This window comes from Monopterus albus, unplaced genomic scaffold (assembly GCF_001952655.1).
Source record: "Monopterus albus unplaced genomic scaffold, M_albus_1.0 scaffold68.1, whole genome shotgun sequence".
Lineage (NCBI taxonomy): Eukaryota > Metazoa > Chordata > Actinopteri > Synbranchiformes > Synbranchidae > Monopterus > Monopterus albus.
Window position 1 is genome coordinate 1,128,847 of NW_018127948.1, and position 12,287 is coordinate 1,141,133.

Below are 12,287 nucleotides of genomic sequence, written 5' to 3' on the forward strand. Positions count from 1 at the left end.
CCGCCCCTCATTCCCCCACCCCCCCACGGCACTAACATGCACACATACCCACACACAGACCTCTCTCTGTTTGGCGTAGTAGATGACTTTGAGTTTGATTGTACTGGGTAGAGCTTGGCGTGGAGATAGTTGGTCCGCTCCACCCTCTGACATGGCCTCCACAATGGGCCTTTGTGTGATCAGCATGTGCAGAGCCTCATCCCTGTGGCTCTAATGGCTTCTGGAACGCCACCGGCTCAATACGCCATTATGGTTACACGTGATCGAAACCCATAGACATGCAGGAAGACAGAGCAGAAGGAGAGTGGAGGTGCTGCATGGCCCACTAGAGAAGATCCCTACAGCAGAGCAAAGACCCGCTAGGTGCTCCATCTGCTCCCACGCCGCACAAAAAAAATTCCTTTCTGGTGATGGCGGCAAAGGTTCCAAACCCCAGTAGAAAGCTTTGGAGCCCACACCCTGGAACATGAAGGGAGGACTTGAAGTTCACCCCACGCGCCACAGGGTTAAGGCTTTGGTGAGACCTGTGAGTCCTTAACGAGGCGCTGAATGAAGGGCTCATTAGGACGACCACAGTGGACTATAATCAGTAATTAGAAACTGTGATCTCTGAGAGCTAGCAAGTGTGGGGGAAATGAAAACACTCCAAAAGCTAGTGAGCTCTGTGTGACGCCATGCTGTGCTGCTTGAGAGTGCCCTCATTTGTGCAACTTGGTTCTTCAGTAGTGTTTCTCTCAGTGCAGGTAAGGGCACTCATAGCCTTCCCTGAAGCAATCAGGACCTCTGCCTTCGCCACTCCTGCTGTCACGCTGACTGCTGTGCCTGAACACTGGCACTCTACTGTTTGTAGTGTAATTATAGGTTTCTGAAGAGCTTAACGATATCCAAGCTAATCAAAGGTAGAGGCACAGTGGCCTTGATATTGTTTTTTTGCTTTCACACTAGGTGGCCTAAAGCATAGGAAATGGAGCATTTCATAATTTAATTTAGGAAATAAGTAGCAAGTCCATACTGTGTCAGTTTGTTTACAGTTTTTAAGCTCCAGATAATAGTCAGCTCTACATACTTTTTGCTGCCCCCTTCAAATCCTGTGCATTTTTTATAGCACGTTATTTCTAAGACAAGCCATTGATTTCTCCTCATTTCTGTGTAAATATTAAATACCGCACTCTGGAGACTTGCTTTAGTAGTGTAACCTGATTTCTATTTCTCTATGTGGTTTAAGTGCGGCATAATTTGGAAGGTGTCCTCAGCATTCCTTGCTAACAATAATGTAATGGAAGCCATATGGAAAGGAAAGTGATGTCACCTGTGAAGTAAAAAATATACTGTAGTAAGTACTGTAAGATAAAACAGGTCAAAACACTGGTATAGTGCACTCATTGTCCTATTATTATGAGACTGTTTAGATAGTCTATAGACGCTATGGACATAGCTGCAGCCTCTTAGATGACGTCAGTCTCTCCCTTGTCCTCCCTCTGGAGACTCCTCCCATTGAAGCTATTGTTTATTGGTGTTGCTGATGCAGCTTTTTCTGAGTGTGTGTTTGTGTGTGTGTGAGCGGGTGGGTGGGGAGAGAAGTGCATGAGATCACTGGTGAGCAGCGAGCATTCCCCTGCACCATGTGGAAATCCACAAAGACGGCTTCCTCTGAAACTAATTAATCGACGCCACAAGCCCATTATGCTCGGTTAAAACAATTAGCATCTGCACATTGCGTGGGGGGAGCACTGTCATCTCGGGCGAGAAGAGGGCATCACGCTGGGATATAAATGCTTGTGTGTGTGATCGAGCCAACACTTCCCATTCGAATCAATGGAGCTGAGCACCATATGAGGCAGATGTGGGATGTGATCTATAGAATCTCTTTTCAAGAAGAACAGATATATAGGGGAGGTGATACACCTTGCTGATACAAAGGAGGTTTTAAATAGCTAAGCCTTTGTTTTTTCTTTTTTTTACTTGGTGTGGTGAGGTCACCACATTGCCCTTTCAAGTGGGAGGGGACATATGGCTTTTGCTAACCCATAAACCCTCAGATCCTCAAGCCCACTCCACTTACTCCAGCCAGATAATAGCCAGCTCCTCCTAACCCCTATTAGTGGCTCAGTCAAACGATCCATCCATTCCCGTTGAGCGTCGACCACATGGAAGGCCCATTTCTTCCCTGTTGTGCCGAAATGAAGGCGATGCGGACCGCTTGACAGGGTAATTACTTTTAATGAAATAATACGGCCATTGTAGACAGCAATTAAAAGTCACTCTCACTCCACTCATTAGAGGAACTTACAGTTTACTTTCATTCCTCTGTTTTCTAATGATCCAAAGGCAGGACTGTTAAATCGAAAGGCTGGAGTATGTTAACCCCTGGGGACAAGCCCTTAGGTCCTGTTGATTGTGAAAGCACACAAACAAAGAGCAGAAGAGAGAACAAAGAATAGAAGAGACAGAAAAGGTACAGTCAGAACTGACCCACCAAACTCTCCACAAGTCAGAGCTCAGTTATCTACTCAAGAGACTGGAGGTGGAGGGTGTTCCACATCTCAAGACGCTGTCAAAAGATCATCTGGTGTCCCCTGTGTACAAACAAACACCAAAACTGCTGATATAAATGTAATTAAAGAGTATTTTTACAGATGCTATGATCCCATTTCTTATCGATAGAAATACAAAAATACATTAAAGCAACGACTATGAGTTCTCTTTATAAGAGCATGCTAGCAAGCTTCAGGAGCTGTTTGCTGAGCTAACAAATGCAAATTTACCACCATTTCCTCACAAAAGTAACATTTCCATATTGCCTTAATGATTTTCTCTTTCTCCAGACATCCTCCTCATGAATTCACAGCCAGTGAGGCTTTCTAACGCCATCTCTGCCCTGCTCTTCTCTTCTGTTTTTCTTTTCTCTCTGCAGCAATTTGGAAAGATTTTAGATGTGGAGATTATCTTTAATGAGCGAGGATCCAAGGTAAGTGAACTAGAACGCCAGCTGCTTCATTATCATGTAGTTCTTCTGTTTCCTAATGATGGCATTAGTGTAGTGTGTACATTGGCTGGCAGTACTGGTCTCTAAGCCTGGTCCTGGAGAGTTGAATCCACCATGACTTTCTTTCTCTTCCTCCCTTCCTCCCCATTGTTTTTGTTGTTGCAGCTCTAACCAAAGTTGTGAATCATTAGCCCTGTAAATCAATTCATTATTGAGCTGTTTCGCAATTCACTTAATCCACCAGCAGGCTGCAGGTTTTCAAGCTTATGGAGTTGAAACCACTTGTTCGGAGACCTGGTCCTCTTTGAGGCCTGTGTGTTTTAAAATATATTATTATTCCTGATGTGAACTCTGTTCTGTGGGGTGTTTTGCAAATAAATCTAGTTTAGTTTAAAGAATTTTGGAGGCTATTGCTGTTTTCACCTCACATGTGAAGCAGTGGACAAACAGATGGCATATGAATGTGACATGACAGTAATCGTGCTTTGAATTAAAAGATGAGGTTGGTGTTAGTATTTCTTCCTATTGTCAACAAATAACATGAAATAAAAGTTTCCCACTCTCTCAGCTCCATGCCGACCGTTTCCTTTTAAAGATGTAAATCTTTAAAATTGGATCACACATGTGCAGATTTATTTTTACATAAACAGAAATAAATGGTGCCCTCATTGGGGGATATTTTTAGTTTTAGATTAATCCTCATTTGGTGCACCGCTGAGTATTTCTGGCAGCAGGACAGTATATGTGGGTGTGAGTCAAAATAAACTACAGTGGGTGTGTTCATGATGGCTCAATATGTCTTTTTTCCATATATTTTGGACAACAATGCACTTTGATTTTGTTCTTACAGCCCTGTCCTTTAGAAAATTAGCATGAGATATAATCTTATTTTAAGTGTTTTGCACATCTTTGTTCATATATATGTACAGTATCTCTGTGGATAATTTGAACCCCTAAACCCAGAATTCCAACCTTCCAGCGGAACAATATCCACAGTGCTGCTACATTACTGCAGTATCAGTCTCCTAACCACCCACCATGGACAGGTGAAGCCTGTGGAGGTGTGAACAGCCTAGTGCTACTCATCCAGCTGTTCATTTAATAGAGTGTACTAAGCTCCACAGCTTTCCATTCATAAAGGAGACAGGCTCCCTGGCTGGGTGTTGAGGCATGAATACTATCGATTCCCATTCATACCTGGGAGTAGTTTGGGCTCATATACAGGCAGGCAGGGAGCCCTGGAAGCAGGCGACACTGCTGCACACAGCCCTCTCTGCCAGACAAGATTGAGCACCGGATAAACCTGCCTCCTCCGCCGTAACAAGCTTTTATTGTTTGTACCCTACAAAGCCATTACCCATGATGCCTCTCTCTCTCCAGCACCCTGTGTGCTTATAATGAACCTACCAGGCCATTAATAAACAATCTATTTCCTATGAAGCTTTGGCAATTTGCATTCAATATGTTTGTCTCCTTTGAAAAATGGCGGCTTCACTCTCCCCTCTTGTAAGCTAATTATTTGTGCATGATAAAAAAAAAAAAAAAGATAAAGGGGGTAACCATAGTTGGGTGAATGTCCAAAGGATTAATTTTGCCCTCAATTCCTTTTTTGAATTTATTTCTTTATCTCTCTTTCCCCAAGGACAGGTCCCGTATTATTTATGCTAGGAATAGCAGCCTGGAGATCCTGTGTATGCATACAAGATCACACTGCTCGCCATCTCTCACATGTATTACATCCTCAAGCAATTATCAGGCAGCACCGGCCATGCTCCCTCTTCCCCTGCCCATACCTCTATAAGTATATATAGAAACCAAAGGAATGGGGCTTGTTTGGCCAGCATATCTTAATGCTTCTACTATAGAGCTCAGGTCCAGCATCCCAGTCCACATAACTCAAGGAAGTGACAAATCTCCCCAGGGGAGCAAGGGAGATGGAAAGTTGAGGGGGATAGAACTGAGAGGTGGGGTATATTTTGGTAAGGTTTTAAAGTCAATATCCTTGCCCTTCTCTGTTACAGAGGATTTGCAATGACACCATTCACTTTTTTTCACATCAATGAGCCAGTGTAATTTTGCTTCCATAAAAATGTCCTACTTATTAGTGCAGTCAATTAGAAATAGTCAGAGATCAAGTTAATATCTCTCATCAGAGAATTCATCCTCCTCCTCCTGCTGCTGCCTACGTCTTCAAATGGAGACAAGGCAGTTTGAATGGCCTCGCTGCTGAAGTTGTGTAGATAATTATACGACTATTATGGCAGCTAACACAATGTTTTGAATCTGCTGCTTCCTGACATTCACCCATGGCACCAGCGCTGTGCTGTTTAATTGGGTAAAGCAGGCAGGATTGTTGGTGGTGTTGTGTGAGGTCATGTCACCGTTATCCTCTCCTCCTCGGATCTTTGTTTGGTGTTTCCTGACGCCTCACTAACTGCCTCTAATTAATCTGGCTGCTTACAACTTTATTCTGCCGCCGCTGCTGCTCACCTACTCCTGTCTTCTCACCTCTTTTTCCCTTCTCTCCTCTCTTCCCCTTTCTTTTTCCTCTGTGTTTGTGTGTGTGTGTGTGTGTGTGTCCATCCTTCCCTTCTCTACCGGTGGCTAATGTGGCGCTCTCAGGGCTTTGGGTTTGTAACTTTTGAAACAAGCACAGATGCTGATCGTGCACGGGAGAAACTAAACGGTACAATCGTAGAGGGACGCAAAATAGAGGTGCTTTCATTTTTTCCCTTTTCCCATCTTTTTTGCATTTACTGTCTGCTGCCTTCTCGATGTAGCTAAAAACCCATGAGCATGTTGCCCCAATGTGTGTGTGTCTCTGGGCAGGGGGATATTTGCATCCCAGATTGTATGTGTGCCTGCTTGAATGCATGCATAATGGGTGTATAACAGTAGAATATGGGATGCATGCATGTCAACCTGGGCACACCAGTTGTTCATCATTACTTGACAATGCAGAATGAATGCATGCTATGATCCTCTGAGTTCCTGTCAAATCTGAGAAGACCCGCATTCCTCTGTCACCATCGTTTAGTGATGCCTGCTCAGATTCTGCTCTCGTTTACATCGAGCCAAACCCCCACTCATTCACACTCATTAGGTCAATAGAAGAAAATCGAAGCACCTTTTTGGGGGGGGGAATTTATTGCTTTATCCAACCAGTTACTGATTTTGGAGGATGTCCTTTTTTCTTTATTATTCATACCTGTGGGTAATTGATGCATGTTTTCTTCCTTTCCAGTAATTTAATAATGTGTATGAATTTTGAAATGATGAATAAATTCATGAAAGGGTGAACCAAATTCAATCACAGCAGTATACAAACATATTTACATAATTGTTTATCCATTATTTCATGACTGTGTCTTTGTTCATCTTGGTTTGCTGCTTGCTTTTGGCTCATCCTGGACACCTTGACAGTAAACGTCGGGGTCAGTAATCACAGACTGTGTGTTTTATTGCTTTCAACAGGTGAACAATGCAACAGCACGAGTGATGACAAACAAAAAAGTGGCCAACCCTTACACAAACGGTAAGTACTAAGCTGTATAGTAAAACCTAACAAAAATAACATTTCCATTTAGCTCCATTCTCAGTTCAGTTGTTCTTTATTCACCAGGCTGGAAGCTGAATCCAGTGGTAGGAGCGGTCTATGGTCCTGAACTGTATGCTGGTAAGAGAGCTACAGCTTCTGCAGCTGGGATTGTAGAGTGTTTTTCTCTTTACCTTCCACCACATGCACTGCACCGTACCTGGGGCCACTATCAGCCGCTGCCAATCCCAATCTGACCCCTGAATTTCTACAATCGAGTTCATCCTGCACCTACTGAACATGAAATTCCCTTTAAATCAAAGTGAATCTGGGAGCACCCCAGATAAGCAGTGGATGATCCAAGCTTCTCTGAGTGGTTGAGGGAGCTTGAGCCATTGTTTGCGCGGTGTGCAACTGTAAGGCAGAAAAAAATGATTTCAAGAGCAAGCGCCCCTGCAGCTGTTATCAGATTGTGGAGGCTGCTGCTGTGGATGGATTTGCCAAGTGCGCCAGATTGACTTTTACAGAGCTAACCGAATAAGGGAGATTGAGTGAGCGATATTGTTGGCACCTACCTTGTCAAAGGCCTCTATTCCTTTTGGTCTCAGTAATGGAGGAATGAGATGAGCTCGTTGGGGTTTTCTGTATCTCTTTCTGACTCAACATGCCAGCTTTATTGCTGTATGTTATATGAACCCTTTGCATTTTAATGAGGGGGAAATGGTACTATTTCATTTGGAAGAAGTGCTGAGCACATCGCACCACTTTAACGGCTTTCCTTTCTGCTCATTAGACTAAAATCTGTTCATTCCCCGGACAGCTTTACGGCGAACCTCTAAATAACTGTCCATGACAGAAAGCAGTCATCTATCATTTTTATTTCAACCCCTCACCCCCTCCATGCCTCCTCCCCTGCCTCCCACCCACATCCTCCTCCTCCCCCAACACTCCCGTGGTATCTTCCCTTGATAATTATAGACACACATGCACACACACAAACAAACACACCTCCCTCTGTATGTGTGGCACATGCCCAAACATATGCATTATGCCAAGGCCAGGTTAAATGTTCATTAAATGAAACAAACTTTACACTTATTAACTCTTAACTTATATTAATAATTTTACTGACCTATGTACACACACAACATTATCCCTTGCCCTGTGTTTACATGCAGACCAAAGCATTCTAGCATACAGAAATAGATAACCTGAAACAACAAAAAGAACACAGGCACTAATACATGCCCCCTCTTTTATGTGCACTTTCTCCATTTTACACTCACACACACTCATACACACACATACGCACACACTACCCAAATCATCTCATAAATCAGAGGGAGTGTGGTCCACCACTCCAGGCAGAGGAAGCAGGAGGGGCTGGGTGATTTATTGGCTGCTAATTTTTCAAGTCGTCTTGACATGGCGCAGGAGTTTGCCAAGACTAAACGACAACATATGCTTGCCAGCTGGGAAGATGGGAAACATAAATAAGAGATACATTTTTGAAACAAAACCACCCTAATGAGCATCAAAAGGCTGTTGTAGCTCTTAAAACAAACAAAAAAACAAACAAAAGACCATAACTGACATTGCCTTTGATTATGATTTTCCTCCCCTATCTAACAAAGACAAAAAAAGGAAACCCAAGAATCAGGTTTGCAGGATTCAGGATGTATTCCAAAATCATCATAGCTACAGTTAATCTACTTTTGGTGGGAGTAAAATGGGATATAAAGGCGATTAATCACTGTTTATCAGACCTCATTTCTGTGCGGGAGATCAGTGAAATTGGGAGTCATAAATCCTGGCTTGGTGACAGCGCACTTCGTCTCCATTCGTCCTGGCGCTACAGGTTTATTGTCCTCAAAACCCATTCAGGAGAATGACGGATGAGCGCCTCATGCCGGCTCCTCACTCTTAACCTCTTCCAGGGTAGATTGGCTCCTCCTACTGATTGGGGGGGGGGGTGTACAGGAAGGCAGCACCAACCCCAGGTTCATGTCTTCCAGAGCCCTGCTAGAAAGAGATTTGGGGGTGGGGTAGGGGTGTTATAGATGAGGGTGTCATGGTTCAGGAAAGCGGAGCAAGGTGACTGAGTTCCCAAACAAATGTAGGGATTGGCAAGTGACACAAATCATTGTGTGTGGTAGCTGGCAGGCATCCATTATCAGTTCTGCTTTGTGCTTTGCCCTGTGTTACTGTATGCTGATCTGGTTTACATGAAAACCCCGGATTCTGTCTTCCAGTGCCTCTGATAGTGTCTCTCTTGGTCAGTTCTATCTGCTTGGTGACACATGTACATATGTTACATGTGTCTGTAGTTTCTATGCACAGTGAGTACATGAGTACAGGGGCATTGTGTAGCTATCAGTGCACAAAGCTATAATTTACATTATATTGTTATTGCTTAGAATATTGTATTAGTATCTACATATCTGAAGTACATGGTTATATATTCTGCATGTATCCTGTACATGCACAAATGTGGATCTGTTCAATCATGTACATAGATATTTAAACTGGCAATAATTTTCTTATTAAATTAAATAAAGCAACTGTTGCACAGAATATTATTTCAAAGCATTGAAAAATTATTGCATTAAAGAACGACAAAAAAAGGAAGACAAAACATTCACTGACCGATCTGTACACGACACGTAGCTTATGTATTTACGAAATCTCACAATAACTGGCGATCTTTTCTGAATTACTCCTCATGCTGGATGTTTTCAGCACCATGGACAGACGCCACTTAGAACTCCCTTCATATCACCAGTCCCCCTCAGGCTAACAGACTCTTCTCTGCAGCTAATTCCAAAGAAGACAGGACATGAGTAGCTCTTCATTCACCAGTTTATATTTTCTGCAACTAAGGTGACGTTTTCTTGAGGACTTGTGAAAAGCTACCAGCTGTGGAAATGACAGAAAAGAAAGCCTAATTTCCATCTTAATATATGTAGACAGATCATCTCATTGTTGGAGTGTACGTTAGGGGGGTAATTAAGCTCCAGACTCTTGATTAGATTAAGCTGTTTTTGGTCCCCAGTGCATGGATTAAGTGCTCATTGCCCGATGTATTTGAGCAGGAAGTATTAGAGAGATCAACCTTGTGGAAAATCAGATCTTTCTTTATGGGAGCTGGTTATGACCCCATCATTGGCACAGAGCTGGATTACCTCAGGTCCAACTGGCTCGGCAGGTATTGAGCTTCTCTCAAGTTGACACATATGACATATGAGGTGCAGCATGACCCCGTTGCCCTCCAGCGCATAACTCATATTCCCCCCAACCACTACCACCCCACCCCGGAAAAGATGTTTGACTTTGGTGGCTAGACCAGGTTTGTGCTCTCATACATGGTGGCTGTTGTTGCTTTTCACATGCTTACCAAGGTGTGACAGTGCCTTTGATTTATGGGTTATTTTTGAAGCAGTGTAGCCTAACGCCAACTCATTATGAGTTTACATTCACATACATCACTGCATGCATATTGCATACAAATTTCCTAAAAGAAAAAAGAAGCAGTTGGACTTTCTGGGGCCCAGAAATAGTAGTGATTTGTAAAAAAGGAGGGTGAAAAAAAATGCCTCAGAAACTATGAAAGAGGATTGTTTTTGCCCTTTAGCGACTGCGCTCTGATGTCCACTGTGCCACAAAAAAGAGACTAATTTAAATGTCAAGGTCAGCATTATAAATCACATGGGGGAGAGGGGGCACCCTGTGAGCCCAGGCAGTCCATTGGTACGCTGGCAGCAAACAAAGTGCCCTACTCCTTGGTGTGTGTGGAGGGTAGGATGGGTATGTGGGCGTTACCTGGACAAATGAGATGCAAAGTTTGAATATGTGTGTGAACCCACTAATGGAGCGTGATGTTAATGGTAGAAGACATTAAACCTAGCTCTCTGTGTTTTTAAAAGCACCACTAATCTGTCTCCCTGTCAGCTTTATTGAAGCAGCAGGACTAGGGTGTGCATTGTTCATTAGGGTGCTCACTGGTCTCGTCCACCTGCAGGGTTTACACTGCATACGGCACTGTAATACTACCCTGTCACTCCCCAGGCAGAAACCTATATGCCTCCAATTATATACGAGCTACCTCAGTCTAGTTTATCTGTGATTGCGAGGGACTCTCTGCTATCTCCTTTGTTGTATTGGGTTCATCTGAAACACACAAGATACATGTTATTAACCTGTGTTACTCACCCTAACTGAGATACCATCTCCCCGCCAACAAGACCAGACAGAAGCTCACAGCTCCCCATCACTGAGCAATCTCTGATTGGAGAAATTGAAGTGGTCTGTGATGAATTCACTCAAAACATGCCATGGAAATGAATAAAGAATAAGGTGAGGGGAGGGTGATGAGGAGGCGTTGCTGAGGATGGAGAATAATGAAGATGACGGTGTTCCAGTGGACTAGGCGTTAGTAGACAGGGTGAAGAACAGAGGGAAGGGGCATGTGAGGGAATTTTGATTGCTTTAAGGAAGGAGGCCAACTTAATCTTGTCTAGAGATCGCTGTGTTTGTATGCACCTCCACAGCTTGTAATCAGACAGCCCCTGGACTGATTGAAGGTTAAGTAAAGAGCTGAGGATGACATCGCATGTCCTCTAATCGGTGACCGCAGACATTTTGTTGCACTGTCACACCAACCCTTGCTATTCACCTTGAAGCCTTTCACCCCTACCCTTTCTCATTCACTGGTGACAAATGTAGCTGTGTGAGTGGCTAAAGATGGTCCCAGATGGGTTTCAGGATAGGGTCATGCTGAGGTTTGGGCCTTGTCTGTTCAGCCCATCTGCTCCATTTTCCCTTAGGGAAGTTCTAAATGTCTAGTCCGGTTGTTCAACAACCTTCACCTCTAATTTGTTTGTACCCAACACGTAGAAACGGCCTCTACCTTTCCTTCGTCCACCCTCCTACTGTTCTCCTCCCTGCTAGCTCATTGTGTCTGAACTATGCAAAAGCTGTGATGCGAAACTAGTGGCATTGCATCCATTACCTGTCTATGCTTCAAGGCTGCCCCTCACCAGGCATCAGGAAAGGATGCGTACAGCAAATGTGGATCCTTGCTGAGTATGGCACAAAGCAGCGAGCTGGGACAGGGGCAAGTGCTCGATGAGGCGCACCTAGAAAAGATTAAATCTATTGTTTCCATGTCTTCCCCATAATGCATTCTGTCATAGGGATAGCAGTGCCACACATCTCTCTCTAATGTATTCTGTCATAAGGTAAGCAATGCCAAGTCGAGGATATTCTCTGAAAGTCATTTTCCCTTCTCTTGTGTGTTTCTGTTCATAGTAACAGGGTTTCCCTACCCTGCCACAGGCGCTACAGTGGCCTATAGGGGTGCCCACTTGCGAGGTCGGGGGCGGGCTGTGTACAACACGTTCCGCACAGCTCCACCACCACCACCAATTCCAGCTTATGGAGCGTGAGTATAAAATCTCTAACTTGAAAACAACAGTGAGCACTTCAGACTTAGTCTGACCTTTTTGCTCCTGTTTCAGTCACGTTATTATGCATATGCTTGGGTGGTACCCACTGTATTTGATTTCCTATTTAGAGTGTGTGTTATTCCTAATTTGACAAAGACGTTCCAGATACAAAATATGAAGTGATTATGTCTCAAGACCATATACTTAGGAGAGGGTCACAGGTTTCATATTGTTTTGTCCTTGTTTTGTCATTGAAAGCAAGTTAGACCTGCATTGTCAGTATTAGTTGTTTCATAATTATCTATCATTTGATTTAACTGAT

General features: G+C 43.6%; 1 protein-coding gene across 14 annotated transcripts in view; it reads left to right on the forward strand.

The window, feature by feature from the left end:
• The window catches only part of LOC109962837 (RNA binding protein fox-1 homolog 3-like), a 483,365-nt gene that overhangs the window by 453,969 nt on the left and 17,109 nt on the right, over positions 1-12,287 (forward strand). For 13 of the 14 annotated variants that reach the window (XM_020604885.1, XM_020604886.1, XM_020604889.1 and 10 more), the window contains 5 exons: positions 2,915-2,968; positions 5,609-5,701; positions 6,461-6,521; positions 6,609-6,662; positions 11,829-11,961. In XM_020604885.1, coding sequence (XP_020460541.1) covers positions 2,915-2,968; positions 5,609-5,701; positions 6,461-6,521; positions 6,609-6,662; positions 11,829-11,961 — 395 coding nt within the window. The remainder of the gene's footprint in view (positions 1-2,914; positions 2,969-5,608; positions 5,702-6,460; positions 6,522-6,608; positions 6,663-11,828; positions 11,962-12,287) is intronic. The other variant, XM_020604884.1, reaches the window with a different exon arrangement.